This window comes from Protomyctophum parallelum, assembly GCF_964188405.1.
Source record: "Protomyctophum parallelum genome assembly, chromosome: 22".
Lineage (NCBI taxonomy): Eukaryota > Metazoa > Chordata > Actinopteri > Myctophiformes > Myctophidae > Protomyctophum > Protomyctophum parallelum.
In genome coordinates this window covers 19,035,078-19,053,092 of record NC_139714.1, presented here as the reverse complement: position 1 = coordinate 19,053,092, position 18,015 = coordinate 19,035,078, and the positions used below count along the sequence as shown (strand labels likewise).

General features: G+C 43.7%; 1 protein-coding gene across 1 annotated transcript; it reads right to left on the bottom strand.

Annotated features, from left to right (window-relative positions):
* Positions 1-4,858: 4,858 nt before the first annotated feature.
* Positions 4,859-17,246, bottom strand: LOC310853517 (angiopoietin-related protein 5-like). The gene is made up of 7 exons (XM_083757893.1): positions 17,183-17,246; positions 16,411-16,491; positions 15,786-15,822; positions 15,339-15,430; positions 7,610-7,730; positions 7,083-7,268; positions 4,859-5,591 (listed from the first exon to the last, which is right to left on the bottom strand). The coding sequence occupies exons 2-7, from the start codon at positions 16,477-16,479 to the stop codon at positions 5,293-5,295; spliced, it is 804 nt and encodes a 267-aa protein (XP_083614019.1). The 5' UTR covers positions 16,480-16,491; positions 17,183-17,246; the 3' UTR covers positions 4,859-5,292.
* Positions 17,247-18,015: the final 769 nt, after the last annotated feature.

Here is an 18,015-nt window from a genome sequence, read left to right as displayed (position 1 = left end):
AGGAATGAAGGAATGAATGGTCTACCGTGCCAAAGAAGGGCAAAGCTATAGAGATGCCTGGGACTTAGTTGACCTTGCGCTTTATAATCTTGAACTTTGACCACCACTTGCACAGACATGTTGACTTGCACTTTGCAGCAAAACACTCAAGAACTACAGATAATATAATTCACAACAAAATAGTAGCCTAGTCTACACAATTGACAGCAGCAGCATATTCTGTCCCCTGGCTCCCCCTGAGCCATGGGCTGTCATATAGGATAACAAGGGATGGGATGGATGTTTCTATATTAGTGGTTCTCAATATTTAATGTTGAGGACCCCACAAATTATATGTAATATGCCACCGACCCCCGTCTGAAAATATGCTGTTCCAGGGACCCCCCATGCAGAAGCAAAGATTTGAGTTAAAAACTGAAACTCTGAAACAATATATATTCAAAGATTTGAGGCACATTTTCACGATTTTTCAAAAATAGCAGATCTACAAGTACAACAACACGGAAGTGGTTTAACACAAATGTTGATGGATGTCACAGAAAGCGTTTGGGAACCATGGCATATCGTTGCTGTGGGGAGGAAACCTCATAACTCCATTTTTGATTTTCTTTTAGCATAAATCAGTGCTATTGAACATTTTGGAGATATATAGAGTTCTAGTCTACTCCACATCTTGAAAGTCCTACCTCAGTGGTTCCCAAACTCTTTCTTGTCAAGGACCCCCAAAATGATACTCATTAGCCCCACAGACCCCCCATAAGAGAATACTTTTACGGCTCTAGCAATGATTTTCAACTATTTTCATTTCAAGGGCCCCCCAGTTTGACATTTTGCCTGGGGACCCCCTGGAACTCCCCCAAGGACCCTATAGGGGTCCCCAGACCCCACTTGACTTTGGGAACCACTGCTACAGATCAACTCAGTATAGTACAAACTTCAAAGGCATTGTCATGATTGTTTTTTAATGTTTAAAGCGTCTTCCTTCAGTTTTCTTCAGACTTTTCTTTTTGGGTCAACATGAATGAATGACTAAAACCAACCAACCCTCTGCAACAACGACTGCACCAGGAATATAACTTCATGCAGAGACTATAGTATCTAAGCCTGCATGGGCCTTGGTGGGGAAGATAGTCCGGTTTAGTAATCCACTTTTGCACAGTGCACGCACGCACGCACGTACCAGCGTCTCTGACGTTGTTTCCTAGTTATAAATAGCTTGGGTGAATTCTTGCACTTCTTCTTGCACTCAATAACAATAAATACCAGGAGTACATGATGTAGCCATGGTGTCTTAATTAATTAATTGTACTCCATCAGATTGTTATAGACCGTGAAGCCGATGGAGGGTTAACAACAGCAAAACAATTAAGGAAGAATAGAGCTTTAACGGTGAATATATAAGACACTAATTCCACGTGACCTACTACACACTAAACCCAAGCGTTTAGGTTATAAACAGTTTTAAACACATATTTGTAACACTTTTTAAACGTGTCACAGTGTTTAGATTATAAACAGAAGAACATGTTTAATCCCTGTAACACTTTTTAAACACATAAACATGTTTAGTTTTTACAATCAAAGTCAGTCATATAGGTGTTTAGAATTTGAACACTAGGTGTTCTCGTGAGGTGTTTGAGTGAACTTGTGTTCTACTGTATTTTATGACCATTAATAAACGCTTGGCATTTTATTATTACACACATGGTGTTTAGGTTTAAACGCGTCACATGTTCCAGGGATTTACAGTGTACAAGTTGCTGCACGCATGGGACTGGGAGTATATAGAGCTACACATACCAGTCCATACCGTGCAAAGCTCCATCGGCCATTCCGGGAACAGAGCGGCATTCTGACGCATCGCCATTCCGACCATTGACTTCCATTGAACGGAATGGCGGGGTTTCTCCACTTTTGTAAAGACAGTTAAACACACCGCTATTCCGAAACGCTATTGCGTCACTACAAAGTCACAAGGCCGCTCGGCCTATCCGTGTGTGTGTGCCAGGGGAACAGAGCGGCATTCCGACGCATTGCCATTCCTTGGCAACCCCACACCTGCAAATTGATTACTTAACCAGTACACAGTCAGTTTGCACTCTTCAGGCACAGGCAGACAGACAGACAGATACAGAGATCTCCATATACAGTATGGGCACAAAATGGACACGGACAGACAGTTAAAACGGGTGCTACGACAAATTGGGTATTACTAGGTTCCCAAGTTGCATCGTTCTCAAGTAGGCCGGTGGCCGAAGCCGGGCACGTACAGGTCTAGTAAAAAACAAACTTAAAACTAGACAAAGTGCCAATCGGCACAGGTCTCCACCAGGGCAGGTCAGGTTGTGGCCTCATGGTGGCGCTATAACAGGCTGTTGAGGAAGATTTGGGCCGGAGGTTCGTGTTGGAGGGATGCAGGTACAATGTTTTTCCATGTGTACATACATAAGTTGTATACAGATCGATGCAGTTATAGCTAAAAACAGGAATTGGCCTGTTATAGCGCCACCGTGAGGCTGATTTTGAGGAATAAATTGTGGCATGTCGTCCTCGGCCTAGTGAAAATGTGCGTGTATAATTTAAGGGAAATTGCACACTGTTTGTGATTTGTGGGCTTTTTTCGAAATGGACGAATCGTGTGAGCTTTGGAAGCCAATCTTAGCCAATCAGGATGGAAGATGGGAAATGGTGCCGCTCCGTGTTGATCACATGACTATGGAGATAGTGTATACCGATTTGCGTGAAATTTGGATAAAATCTGAAGGAGTAATAATAGAAAATGTGTTTTACATATGTCGGCCTCCTGGTGGCGCTATAAAGAGCAGATGTGAAAAATTCCAAGCAAAGGTTTTTCCTTGGCCTCTAGGGAGTTGGCATACAAAGTTATCCACATATCCGTGCAGTTAGAGGTAAAAACACTTTTCGGCCAGTTATAGCGCCACCTTGAGGCTGAGTTGAAATTGTTCATGTGGCATTTCGTCCTCGGCCTAGTGGGAATGTGGGTGCACAATTTCACGGAAATCACGCGATGTGTTCATGATTTGCAGCATTTTGTTTGAAACTGAGCACTCCTGTGAACTTTGGAAGCCAATCTTAACCAATCAGGATGGAGTCTGAGAAATCTGAAAGACCTGTTTCGTTGAATGGCTCTAGAGAGACTGTGTACCAATTTGCGTGATGTTTGGACAAAATCTGTAGGTGTAGTGTGCAAAAACTTGTTTTGCACAAAGCGGCCTCCTGGTGGCGCTATAACAGGCCGTTCTGGAAAGTTTGGGGCAGAGGTTCATCGTTGGCATCCAGGGAGTGTGTGTGCAAAATTTGGCATCGACCGGGTTAACGGTGGCCGAGATTAGCTGCTCACGGACACACGGACGGACGGACGGACGGACACACGGACGGACACACGGACGGACGGAGTGCAAAACATACTCTCCCCACATGCCTTCGGCCTGGTGGAGACAATGACATAACTGTGTGTTCTTACATGATTCATTGCTGTTAGAACTTGTTTCTTGTTGCGGGCAACGTCTAAAGCAGCAGTGCATCCGGTTTTAAAGGCTTCAGCGAGGTGTAAGTATAGCTCCTCCTGGCGTGTATACAGTTTGTGCTGCTGTATAGTTCAATGCACTTTTCTTTTTTAGATTGTGTTTCCTGTCCGTCTCTGTCACAGTCTGTGCATATACTTATCTCTCTTACACACTATCTCTCTTACACTGGTGCGTGTGTGTGTGTGTGTGTGTGTGTGTGTGTGTGTGTGTGTGTGTGTGTGTGTGTGTGTGTGTGTGTGTGTGTGTGTGTGTGTGTGTGTGTGTGTGTGTGTGTGTGTGTGTGCATACAGATATCACTGGCTATTTGCTTATCAGAAACCGTTGCTCGGTCCCTGTGCAGTTGCCATTGGACGGGACACAACCCGAGTGTCAAATGAGACACACACGGCAAGTTAGAGAGGGGTTGGTCAGACGCTTTCTGAGTTACATGAAGTTAGAGAGGGGTTGGTCAGACGCTTTCTGAGTTACATGAAGTTAGAGAGGGGTTGGTCAGACGCTTTCTGAGTTACATGAAGTTAGAGAGGGGTTGGTTGGTCAGACGCTTTCTGAGTTACACATGAAGTTAGAGAGGGGTTGGTCAGACGCTTTCTGAGTTACACATGAAGTTAGAGAGGGGTTGGTCAGACGCTTTCTGAGTTACATGAAGTTAGAGAGGGGTTGGTCAGACGCTTTCTGAGTTACACATGAAGTTAGAGAGGGGTTAGTCAGACGCTTTCTGAGTTACATGAAGTTAGAGAGGGGTTGGTCAGACGCTTTCTGAGTTACATGAAGTTAGAGAGGGGTTGGTCAGACGCTTTCTGAGTTACACATGAAGTTAGAGAGGGGTTAGTCAGACGCTTTCTGAGTTACATGAAGTTAGAGAGGGGTTGGTTGGTCAGACGCTTTCTGAGTTACATGAAGTTAGAGAGGGGTTGGTCAGACGCTTTCTGAGTTACATGAAGTTAGAGAGGGGTTGGTCAGACGCTTTCTGAGTTACATGAAGTTAGAGAGGGGTTGGTTGGTCAGACGCTTTCTGAGTTACATGAAGTTAGAGAGGGGTTGGTCAGACGCTTTAAGCCCCTCTCTATCCTGATTGGATGAAGGCTAGGCCACCTAGCCAAAAACAAAAAGGGTTTTTTTACCACAGGGGTTAATTTGGGACAGGGAGGAACTCCTTATATGGTCAGCACACTATAGTAGGGAGGATTATCACAACAAAACAAAAAATAAGTGAAATCACTGAATATACCTTTAATGCATCCAAAACGCAATACAATGCCTTCCATTTGAAATCTGACAAAGTTGTACATGGTTGCAGTAAAAGTCCGGAATTCCAAAAAGTGGTTAATGTATATGTTTTGTAATAATAATACAAATCTACAAAGTAACTATAGTAACTAAAGTTTTCAAATAAATGTAGTGGAGTAACAGTACTGGATATAGGACATACTCAACTAAAGTACAAATACCTCAAAATTGTACTTAAGTGCAGTACTTAAGTAAATGTACTTGGTTACTTTCCGCCACTGTGTGGTCGACACTTGAACCTTCTCCCTTGCGTGTTTCTACTGCCTGCAGGCACAAGGGTCAAATCAGCCCTCAGAAGTTTCTGACAGAAATATGAGGAGGGGATGGGGAGGGAAGCCTCCCCATCGGTTCGGTGCCACTCAAACTGAGGGAAGCCTCGCACCCTATATTTCTGTCAGAAGCCGTTGAGGGCTGCTTTCACCCCGCCACCACTGCTGCGTCCGTCTATACTCTATACTCAGACAGACTTGACCATCATGCGCGTGGCGCGGGCAGAGTACGGAGCTGGCTGCTTCCAGGTCAGCCAGTGGAGGCCCGACGCCCAGCCTATGTGGTCGCCGGCCGGGTGCCAGTCGCCGTTGAGCGCGGCGGAACCGCAGCGGCTGAACCACCAGCCGCCGCCCTCCGACGCGCTGCAGTCGTTCTGGGCGATGTCGCCGAAGATGCACGGGTCGCAGCCGTCGTTGTCGCGGTCGACCGTGCTGAACCCGAAGCCGTTCTGGTCGATTCCGGCGTAGGCGCCCCGGATGGCGTCGCCTTTGACGTGAAGGAACAGAGAGAATCAAAATACAAAATATAAAATATGTCATGTTCTTTTTCATTTCCTTGTAATGTCTGTGCGAACCTGGGGGTCTGTTGAGGGGTTTCTTTAAAAAAAAAAAGTTAAAAAAAAAAAGTTGGTAACAAAAAATTATAATAGAAGATAAAACACAATAATTTGTGTACAGTATACAGGATAAGGTTTGGGGATTAGGAGGTCTGTAAAGCTTCAATCCAAGCCTTATTTTAATGAATACATTTTCATATGAACCAATCTGTATATGGTACGTTCATCATGCAATATAAAGCCCATCTGCAGTGGTTGGAGGTTGTCTTTGTGCTCTTCCATTGTGGCAAAAATCACACCTGTTTGAAGTGAGGGGTGCTAGCTCTTATCATCATACATATACATCACATTCTGTGCTCAGACAATCAAACCATCAAAACATTTCATTCTGGCCTATCGCAATTTGCGTTTTCTCTTTTCTGTCTTCACTTTGGTCTTCAATGTTTGTGTTTACAAAAACGTTGGATTCATTTTTGTCTTACCTGCTGTCCTAATAAAATATTGGCACTCTGGCTATTGGCGTGTGCGGCCACCTTCTTGTTTTATCAAGATCTCCTCTACACAAACATTGTAAACACGCGCTCAACGGCGTTTACACAAACGGTAGGAAGTCAAAGTCGTACGATTTGTCACACACGTTACCGCAGTGAAATTTGTTCTCCGCATTTGACCCCATCTCTTGGAGTGGTGACGGTGAGCAGCAGCCGTGCCGCACTCGGGAATCATTTGATTAGTTGATTTGACCCCCCAATCCAACCCATTGATGCTGAGTGTCAAGCAGGGAGGCACTGGATCCCATTTTTACAAGTCTTTGGTACAGTATGACCCGGGATCGAACCCCCGACCTCCCAGGTTCAGGGCAGTGTTGTTTTTGGCAGCAAATTTCTATTTTAGTTTAGTCATAGTCTTTGGACTGAAACTTCATTTAGTTTTAGTCACATTTTAGTCACCTGGAATGTCTTAGTGTTAGTCTAGTTTTAGTCGACTAAATGTCAAGATTTTAGTCGACTAAATCTGCAGTTGATTTAGTCAACTAAAATGTATTTTGGCGGGTCTTGATGCCGTCATAATGAGTGTTTTTACACTTGCTGAAAATAGCCGATCAGCTATTTTCAGCATGCAACCAAGTGTAAAATGACTTATACTGGATCTCTTGTCCACTAGTCTAGTCCCTTCCTAACATTTTAGTCTAGTTTTTATTTGTCAACAAAATTGTCAGTATATTTAGTCTTAGTTTTAGTCATCGTAGCTTAGTTTTCATTTAGTTTCCATTTGTTTTTGTCAGTGAAAATAGGTAGTAGACGAACATTTTTCTTCTTAGTTTTAGTCGACGAAAACAACACTGGTTCAGGGCAGACACTCTAACCACAAGGCCACTGTCTGGAACGTGATGTGAGGGAAGCCATTTTGCTATACTGTACCTGCATTTCCGCTGTATGGTCCAACGTGCAACTTGAAGGCCTCCTTCTCCTTGCCCAGTCTGAAGTCGCTGTACTCTGCGAAGGCCCCGCCGCCCTCGTGGTCCCACAGGTCCACTCTCATGACCCAGTGTCTGCTCTTGTTCTTGGTCAGGGAGAAGACCTTTCTCAGGCCCAGCCAGTGGTCCTCTGGGAAAGATGGCACAGGAAAAACCAGTGGTTCAAGGTTGTACTTTCTTGTTACATCTTGCGTACAGGTCAGGTACATACGAGTAAAACTTATTTTCGTTTGGCTTCCTTCAGACAATGCAGAAGCATAGATAGCGTAACATTCAAAAACAACAAAACACAGCAAGCACAGAAAACAAAGGCAGAAACAGTCCCTCAACAAAGGGATAGAATAAAAAGTGCAAGAAAGAGCAAAAATAGAGTACAGAAATATAGTGCGTACATGTGCATGTTTTCAGCTCAGGGAAAAAGCAAAAGGAGAACAAAAGAACAAAAGAGCAGTTTGTTACAACAATACGTACTTCTCAGGTTTCCGAAGCCATGTTTATAAGCTTTCCATTTCTGGTTGAAGGAAACCTTTGCCCCGGTGCCACGCCTCTGGAACACCGTCCAGCCCCCGTCGGTCAGCATCTCACAGTACACCTGTATGTATGGGGAGGAAACCAGTTTATCTCACAGTACACCTGTATGTATGGGGAGGAAACCAGTTTATCTCACAGTACACCTGTATGTATGGGGAGGAAACCATCTTATCTCACAGTACACCTGTATGTATGGGGAGGAAACCATTTTATCTCACAGTACACCTGTATGTATGGGGAGGACACCATTTTATCTCACAGTACACCTGTATGTATGGGGAGGAAACCAGTTTATCTCACAGTACACCTGTATGTATGGGGAGGAAACCATCTTATCCATCTGAGAACCTATCGTCAAATAAAGGAGAAACCGCACCCTCTTTCTGACACGAGTCAACCGTCTGTTACCATGAACATCACAGTGTGTGTGTGTGTGTGTATGTATGTATGCATGTATTTGGTTAAAATGGGTAGGGTTTAAAAAAAGGCAAGAGTTTGCTCTGGTGCACTGGCCTAAAAGTGGGTCCTTAAAAACTGCTAAAACTTCTGAAATGTATGTATGTAGGTATGTATGTGTGTATGTATTTTAAAAGGGGGGGCTTTTTGGTAAAAATCCCTGCCCGCAATACCTTCATATATTTAAAATGAGTCCAAAATAGGGTTACCAGTGAAGGGCCAACTGCCTATTCACTGGGGACTATGCAAGGCAGAGGCGTCCACCCCCCTGAGTCCAAGTTTAAGCTAGACCGCATACCTAAACCATACTCTAAAACCCAATGGTAAAATGGATATAAAAAAGGACATTAATAAAACAACCTAAAACCAAACAGGAGTAAAAGTTCACAGCAAGGCCTGGATACCATTTATTTATTTTACATAAAAATGAACAGGAAGGGGATAAAAATCAACTTCTTTCATTAAGACCAGTGGGTGTTACAGTTTGTAATTTTTTTATCCATCTGTGTTCCATGAGTTTCCGCTGTCCACCGGTCCAACGGACTCCACATTCCAGACCTGAAATGATGAGGTTAGCGATAGGGATGGGATTGAAAGTGTGTGTACAGAGTTGTGTGTATGTCTGCTCGTTGGATGTGATATAAGTGTTGTTTGAGGCGTGTTTCTAGTGTGTGTCCGGTTTCTCCTATGTAGTGTTTGTGACATTGTGTGCAGGTGATGATGTAGACTATATTGGGTGTGGTCAGAGACAGGGGATCCGTGATGGGGGAGGAAGTGTGACTATGGGGGTTGTTGATGAATTTGCGGGGTTTGAAATGGAGTGTATGAGGCTGTGGGGGCTTGGGAGGTAAAGTGGAAAATTTGGAATGCACAAGGAGGTCACCCAGGTTCTTATTCCTTCTAAGTGCTGAAATTACTGAATGTGTTTGTAATGGGGGGTAGGATTGTTGTGTGGTGGTGAAATTCTGTTTAAATTTGTGGTGTAGTGGTTGGAGTGTATGTGAAAATGTGGTTATGAATGGGAGTAGTGTTGTAATGGTAGAGGAGCCGATGGCCTGGATGGTGGGAGAAGAAGAGTTGGAGGAGGGAAGACCTAGAGGAGAGGGTAATGTGTGGGCCCCGTCCAGGTCCGTCCCTGTCCCTGCGCTAGAGAGAGGCTGAGGTGGCTGGGGAAGAAGGCTAGGATTGAGGTTGGTATGTATGTATGTATGTATGTATGTATGTATGTGTAACACCCATGATCTGAACTCAGGTCTCCCGCGGGAGGCATACTATGATCCGACAGAGCATTGGTTCGAAGGAGCATTGGTCCGAGGTGCGCTGGGGGTCGGGGGAGGGTTGGGGTTAGGTTTAGGTGTGCTGCCCCGGGGGAGGATAGGGTTAGGGTAAGGGTTTGAGGTAGGTTGTCGTTCGGACCAATGCTCCGTCGGACCAAACACATGAACCCGTCTAACCCGCGTAAAAGTCCAACATCTTAACCACTAGAACCAAAGGAGCATCCCTATGGACTGGGGGAGATATTAGACTTTTGAGGCCAACAGGCTCGAGGCTCTGAGCCACTCTGCTACATAAGTATGCACTGGGAGTTTTACCATTTTATAAACATCTCACGTATATCTGTATGCAAGGGAGTTAAAGTTTACATTGAACACCACATTCAAACATTTTTAAAATAATTTGCAAAAAATAGCACAAGAGCAACATGTAATGCAATGCGACAATGTGAGCGACGATGTGAGCTTATAGATGTGCTACTTTTCTTTTTCCACCACTGCTCCTCGGCCTTTCCATCGTTTTCGTGATCATTCTTCCGGCTTCCCTCTCTCTACTTACTCGCCCTCTTTCTTTCTCCTTCCCTCACTTAACCGTTCTCTCTCTCTCTTTAGTAATATTACAGGAGTAGACCAGTGACGCCAGCAGTCCATTAGCTAATGCTGCTTTTAGTGCTCTCTCTGTGTGTGTGTGTGTGTGTGTGTGTGTGTGTGTGTGTGTGTGTGTGTGTGTGTGTGTGTGTGTGTGTGTGTGTGTGTGTGTGTGTGTGTGTGTGTGTGTGTGTGTGTGTGTGTGTGTGTGTGTGTGTGTGTGTGTGTGTGTGCGCGCGTGTGTGCGTGTGTGCGTGCGTGTGCGTGTGTATGTGTGAATGTGTGTGTGTGCGTGCGTGCGTGCGTGCGTGCGCGCGTGTCCGTGTGGTCGGACATTACTCAGCTGGACACATGCATTTACAACACGATAGCAGCCAATGAACTGCACTCATATGCTATGCATACGCTATATGAAAGCTATATGAAAGCATATACAGTATATGCACACATGCACGCACACACACATAGTATGCGTGGGCACATACGAACACAGGCGCACGTGCATGCAAGCACATGTCAAAACATATAGGCATACATTTAATGTCCCCCCAAAAGGATTCAAAAGGTCATATAAAAAAAAAATCACACCCGTGTGAAGTGGTGAGGCGCGCTCTTATCGTCATACATCATCTCATTGTGGACGTTCACAATTTACGTCTTCACTTTTCTGTCCTTTTATCCTCAAGTCCTGACTCCTCAAGACCAATCATGGCGTCCTCAATTCACCCCTCACTTCACACTTTTAGCTACAGTCTCAGACACAGTGCAGTCAGTGGGTCGATAGATTAAGTACAGAAGTCTATAGATACAGTACTGAGTACAGTATCGTCTATAGACGCAGGAGACCAGTACCCCAACCCTTTAAAAAACTTGTTTATAACCCTGAGGTCAGCCGATCAGTTGCTGCTGGTTCTGCCAATTATCAAGACATATAAACGCCCTTTCTGGCTCTGGAGCGTATATGTGCTCAAGGGAGTGCGAAACTTAACAGAGATTCCTTGCGGAAGCATGAGCGTGCGTCACGCTACCATGGTTTTATCCTCGGGTTGAGTACAGAGTGACGTAGAGTGTGCGCTGTGACTGTGATTGACAGCCTACACCTAAACCTAACCCTAACCTTAACCTCAGTAAAACTATACCTAAACCTAACCCTAACCCTAACTTTAACCTCAGTAAAACTATACCTAAACCTATAACCTCAGTAAACTATAGCTAAACCTAACCCTAACCTCAGTAAAACTATACCTAAACCTAACCCTAACCTCAGTAAAACTATACCTAAACCTAACCTTAACCTCAGTAAAACTATACCTAAACCTAACCCTAACCCTAACCTTAACCTCAGTAAAACTATACCTAAACCTAACCTTAACCTCAGTAAAACTATACCTAAACCTAACCCTAACCTTAACCTCAGTAAAACTAAACCTAACCCTAACCTTAACCTCAGTAAACTATACCTAAACCTAACCCTAACCCTAACCTTAACCTCAGTAAAACTATACCTAAACCTAACCTCAGTAAACTATACCTAAACCTAACCTCAGTAAAACTAACGCAGTGGCTGGGGGGCGTTTCCAAGAACCCGAAGCCGAGGACAAAACCATGCTAGCCCCGCGGAAGCATGAGTGTGCGTCACATGTTCGGGTCTGTAAGTCCCGGAAAAGATGCGCTGTGATTGGCCAGTAATCACTTGAGTGGCAGCGTGACGTAATGTGCCTTCCACAGTAAAAACAGCCTATAGCCACTTGCTCAAAATATGTTTTCAAGTGTGCTGACCTCATCACATTTGTGATGACGGCTATGGCTGTTTTTAGCCCAAGGAGTGTTTTTTGTGCAAAACTAATGCTTGGAATGGATTCAGAATGTCCTGTCGTCCCTTCACAATGAAAGTGTCTCCCCTTTACCTCCCAATGCTGCACATTTTACCATGTTATTTACATAAGATAGGTGTAACTTTACTAACATTAACATTGTGGGAGAGAGCAAGGCAGTGAGTGAGCGAGAGAGAGAGAGAGGGCGGGGGTTGACTGAGGGGACTTCAGTGCACTGTAGCCTACACTCTTGCTTCGTGTCCCAGGTTGGCTTGGTGTGGAATGTGCTAATTTGTCCCCTATATTCAAAGTCTGATTTCTATTGATTGTTGGCTGTGTTTAGCATGTATATGGCTGTGGAGTTTTGGTACAAAATCAAAACAACTTGTCTAATATTTTGGCATGTTTAAACCTCCAGGAAAATCCGTGTTGAGGTTCTTGATCCACTGTTTTTCATTAAAACGTCTTTGTCCTAGATGCCTGTCCTAGATGCCTTTGTCCTGTGCCATGTAATGTTGAACAATCCTTGTAGTTGTCTTTTTTGCATTGTTAATATTGTATCTGTGTTGTCTCAGCCTTGCAGCTATTGTTTTACTCGTTTCTCCGACATATTGTAAGCCACATTTTTCACATGTGATTAAATAAACAGTTGCTGGTGCTGGCTGTTATCTGTTTAACGTGCGTTTTGTAGTTCTATTTTTAACTATTTGTTTGGGTTTGAAGTATTCTGGTCTCTGGCGTGCTGGTGTGTTGATTCCTTTTAGCTTGCTGTGTACCAGATAAAATGGTAAATGGTGCATTTATATAGCGCCTTTATCCAAAGCGCTTTACATAGATTGTGCATTACATTCACCCATTCACACACACACACACACATTCATACACCGATTGCGGCGGAAGCCATGCAAGGTACCAACCAGCACATCGGGAGCAATTTGGGGTTCAGTGTCTTTTCCCAAGGACACTTCGACATGTAGACAGGAGGAGCCGGGATTCGAACCGCCGACCCATGGATCATTGGACGACCTGCTCTCCCTCTTGAGCCACAGTCGCCCTTAAGAGTTTTGTTTTTTCTGTAGGCAGAGTTTCGCGATTATAATTTTTTTGGCAGAAGGAGAAGGAAAAAAAAAACTAACAATAACAATAAAGGACCAAGTCCTTTCAGGACTCCTTGGTCCTTTAAATAATCATATAAATAGAAATAAATATACAATAAAGAGAGTTCCACCGTGTTCAGTTTGGAACATACAGACACAGGTTTGTGTTTCCACCGCATTGTGTTGGACGGAACAATTGTCATTGTTTGATGCCTAGCTTAATGGTTAGAGAGCCTGCCTGGAGAGAAGGAGTCTCCTGAGGTTTGAATCTCAGTAAGAGATGCTGAGAGGTGGCTCACCATCAGGTGGGATGAGATGTTGATCCATCATTTCTTGATCTTTCTGCTGTTCCTTCGTCTGGAATGTGGTCTCGGTTGTTATTGTTGTTGTCGTCTGTTGTCGTTGGTTGCCATGGCTGCCAGTTCCCACCTGATGTTGTGTGGGAGTTCTGATTGGTCCAGAGCGTACTGAATAACTTCTAGCTTGCATAACGTCTTAAGACAAGGACTCAAGTCTAAGATGAACAGCTCATCAGAGATAGTTTGATCTCCTTTGTATCCTCTAAAGAGGATGATACGATCTCCCACAATGCAACAGCACATACCATGCATTGGACATGGTCCTTTCCCCTTGGGCTCAACCTTCTTCCAGGAGAAGGTCTCTGGACTGAATTTCCACACATCATTGAAGTTCTGTTTACCGTTCCAGCCACCAAATATGTACAGCTCTCCATTGTAGGTAAATGCTGAATGACAACAGCGTCCTTCTGGTAGAAGTTGTGCAGAAGGTGTGTCCAGCCAGGCGTTTGTCTCTGTGTCAAACACGCTGATGGTTTCGTAGACCACATGGAACCCCCTGAATACAAATCCACCCCTGAATACAAAAATCTTGGTACCAATGATGGTGGCAGAGTGAGCTGATGAATGAGGAGGTGGAGTTCCTCTGGTGTTAATTAAAGTCCAGACCATTGTGCTGGTGTCCAACTTGTACATGTTAGTGCACTTGTAAATGTTAGTGCCTCCAGTCAGCATGTTGTATCCTCCATGGATAAACATGACCTTCTGCAACACACAGGCTGAGTGGTAGCTCCTCCCCTCTGGAACAGTCCCAGAAACCCTGGGTTGGAACCATCTGTGGGCGTCAACATCAAATGCATAAAGCACATTGCAGTAAGGATAGCCTCCCCAGATGTAGACTGTATCTTCATCCAACACAGCTGTGTGGCCCGTGCGCCTGGATGGAACCTCAAGGTGACCGTTTCCTCTTCCTGGTTCCACTGGAGGTAACTTCTTCCAGCATAAAGACACTGTATTGAAGACATGGACGTCCATCTGTTCCATGATGTTGATGGTCCATACATCACAGTCACCTCCAAAGGAATACAGTTTGTTCCTCACTGCTACATCAGCATGAGAGGATCGCTTTGGTCCTCCTGCTTTGGAAACGGTCCAAGACTCTGTCTGTCTGTCTGTCTGTCTGTCTGTCTGTCTGTCTGCCTGCCTGCCTGCCAGCCATAGATATTCCACTGTTACGTTCTTAGCTATGCATGTTTCATGATAAATGCTTTTTATGTGATGCATTCCCATGCTTTTTTGTTCTTGCTTAATGTAAGTCACGTCTGCTATTGCTACAGCGTTCCCTAACACTGAGCTGTGTTGTATTTTGAGGCTGTGTGTGTGTGTGCGTGCGCGCGCACATGCGCGGAATGTGCTCAAGCTGAGCACGGAATGTGATGTATGGTGATAACAGTGCCGCTCACGTCACGCGGGTGTGATATTTTTCTCCATATCGCTGTGTGAGAGACAGTCCACTGAGCAACTCAAAGTGAGGCTGAATGGCAAGCATTTTGCATTCTGGCTCTTTGAGGGGAGCTAGCGCCCCCTATGGCCAGCTTGGTGTGTTTGTGTGTTCTCAGGGGTGGCCGTAGGAATCTGGAGGCCTGTTTCAAGACCAAATATGAGGCCCCCATATACCTATGACATCATTATTTTGTTGAGGGCCCCCTGGGGGTGGAGGCCCGTTTCAATTTAAACTGGTGAAACATACTTAAGGCCTCCTATGGCCATATGGATTTGGGGCGCTCATGAATTTCCCCCGCATTATTGCGAGGTACATGGGGGCTCAATTTGTTTAATAATAACCCTCCTAGATGACACATCCATTGAGAAACGGACCTTTGCTCTTCGTGGTCACGGAACTGACGTAAACGACCCAACTATACTTTCATTAGGCTACTATTATAATTACACAGGTAAAAGAGGTGGAAAGCCATCTTTGTCCACTAAATGCAGTCCATTACGCACTGTGGGTTACCCCATGATGACGATATGTGGAAAGCGGAGAATGTGGAGTATTTGTTGGTGCTACAAGTACAAAACCAGCTATTCCATTATTACCAACGAGAGAAAAAGTTTATGAATTAAATGCTATAGTTTGATACCTTGAAGGGTGCCTTCACTCCAGGGGGCTGAACAACATAAACGCCACTGGACGCATTTGGTTCGAGAGTCTTGATCTGTGAGCAGTCTGTTCCTGTGACACAGACACAGACACAGACACAGACACAGACACAGACACAGACACGCACACGCACACGCACACGCACACGCACACGCACACGCACACGCACACGCACACGCGCACACGCGCACACACACACACACACACACACACACACACACACACACACACACACACACACACACACACACACACACACACACACACACACACACACACACACACACACGCACACACACACACACACACACACACACACACACACACACACAGAGTGAGTGAGCACAACAATATGCCAGAGCTAGTATAAAGATCTTTCAAACTATTTGTGAATGAATGATGATGGTGTAAGTAACGGGTTCTATACCTTGAGCCGCAACACCAGGTCTAACAATCCGATGGGTCTAACAATACAGCAAAAGATCAAAATTATGATAATTGCAACCTTTAACTTAAGCCTGTAAACCCAATTGTGTGTACATTTGTATCAATGCCAACAATGACGTATGTGCATACTGTCTGGTAGTAGAATACAAAGGTAAAACACGTTATTAGACATTATTAATGTAGTATATTTTTCTTAAATAGTTTAGCTCTATATAGTCCCACAAATAAAATGATTGCCATATAGAGTGTTTGTTCAGTAGCAGCTAGAGTTCTCCCCGTTTCTCCTAAAACAGAAAACATTTTAAGGTTCTCGGGATACCAATTGTATTCAATCAAGAAGATAGAGATAGATAGAACTTGTAGATTGGCTATTTTCTATATGCATCAAGGCCCACCAATGCATTATTGTCAACAAAATCTACTTTTGTCGACTAAAATCCAATGATTATAGACTAAAGGTAAAACATTTCAGATGACTAAAATATGACGAGAAGTAATGTCGTGTATAGAATACATGAAGTGCATTAAAAATGTCTTTGACTAACACAAAATCTAAATTAGCTGTCAGAACAAACACTATAGTGGTGGTGAATTCACATCCTTACCGGAGTCTGATCTGAGAGGCTCAAGAGAAAAGTCAACACCAGCCCGCAATAAGTAATCAGTCTCTTCATGTTTTCGTGGGCCTGAGCAAACAGAAACAAATAGTAGAGTCAGTATCCGTGGTGGGAAAAGTACTACATTTTAATTAAAAGTATCAATACGGCATGCAATGTAGAAGTACTCTGTTACAAGTAAAAGTCTGGAATAAAAAATGTACTTGTGTAAAAGTACAAAAGTATTATAATAAAAATGTACTTAAAAGTACCAATAGTACAAAGTACTCATTATGCAGACGATTGACCATGGTCCCATTTCACACGTCTAATCAATACCCAAAGTTTTTACCTCAATATATAGTATATAATAGTTAAAAATCAAAGGTAAACAGTATAGCTTCCTATACAGCAACAAAGTAATTACCCATACATTCTGACCTGAGACCAGATTCAAAATATGACTTCTACATCCTGACAGTTTTCTGAAAAAGCTATGTTTCTATGTCAGTGGTTCTTCAATAAAAAAAAAATAGCAGACCTACAAGCTCGTAGCGCGCCACTCGGTGGCGTGCTACGAGCTTGTAGATCTGCTATTTTTCAATAGCTAAAGCATAACATAAGTTAAAACACCAAAAGGGGTTCCCGCCCAAAATGGGTTTAATAGGCCTACTGTTTAACCAAAACCAAGCTCACTAATGGTATAATGAGACATGTAGCTATACTGCAGTATCAACAATCCATGGAAGGTACCGGTATTATAATTCAGTCACATATTTACCTGTGGCAGTTGGAACCTTGTGTTCTGCTGCTGAGAAAGTCACTCTGCTTAAAGTCCACTTCTGTATTACTTACTGACTCAGTCATTCACCACACCCACTCCACCTTCACAGACGTGTGTGGACACAGTACGCACTTCCCCTGAGCATGAAGAGAGGAATTCTAAATTATACTTCCAGAAAGCAAGTATACTGTTACGGCCAGTGGTGGAAAGTACTTTTGCTTAAGTACTGTACTTAAGTAAAATGTTGAGGTATTTGTACTTTACTTCAGTATTTCCAATGTCCAATACTTTTACTTTTACTCCACTACATCTCAGAGCCAACATTTGTAAAGCTTGCAGATCTGCTATTTTCAATAGATTTTGTACACATTTTGAATGGCACATTCTGCACAATGAGTACTTTTACTTTTAGTACTTTAAGTACATTTTGATGCCAATACTTTTGTACTTTCACTCAAGTACATTTTCAATGCCACACTTTTACTTGTAACGAAGTAGTTATAAATTGCAGTATTGGTAGTTTTACTTAAGTAAAACAATTGAGTACTTTTTCCACCACTGGTTATACTTACGGCACAATGACACAGTTCATCACGGTTTCTTAGAAATGCCATATCTTACATCAATATTTGAATACCCGTTATATAAGAAAAGATGGAAATTCGTTCATGTTGGGACGCATGAACTCAAAACGCCTAGATGGTGTAGTCAGTGCGAGTGAAATGCTTGTGGCTGCGAGAGTCAATACTTTTCAAGCCGTTCTCGGGATCTTAATGCATAGATTAATGCGTCGCTTGGATGAGTCTGTGAATAGCATCATTGTCGACATA

Excerpts from the sequence above, each read along its gene's own strand:
- LOC310853517 (XM_083757893.1), bottom strand. The coding sequence starts at position 16,479 with ATGAAGAGACTGATTACTTATTGCGGGCTGGTGTTGACTTTTCTCTTG. Across the intron at positions 15,823-16,410 it reads GCCTCTCAGATCAGACTCCG|ACCCATCGGATTGTTAGACC; the intron begins GTAAGGATGTGA and ends CTGTATTGTTAG. Across the intron at positions 7,269-7,609 it reads TGGCTTCGGAAACCTGAGAA|AGGACCACTGGCTGGGCCTG; the intron begins GTACGTATTGTT and ends CATCTTTCCCAG.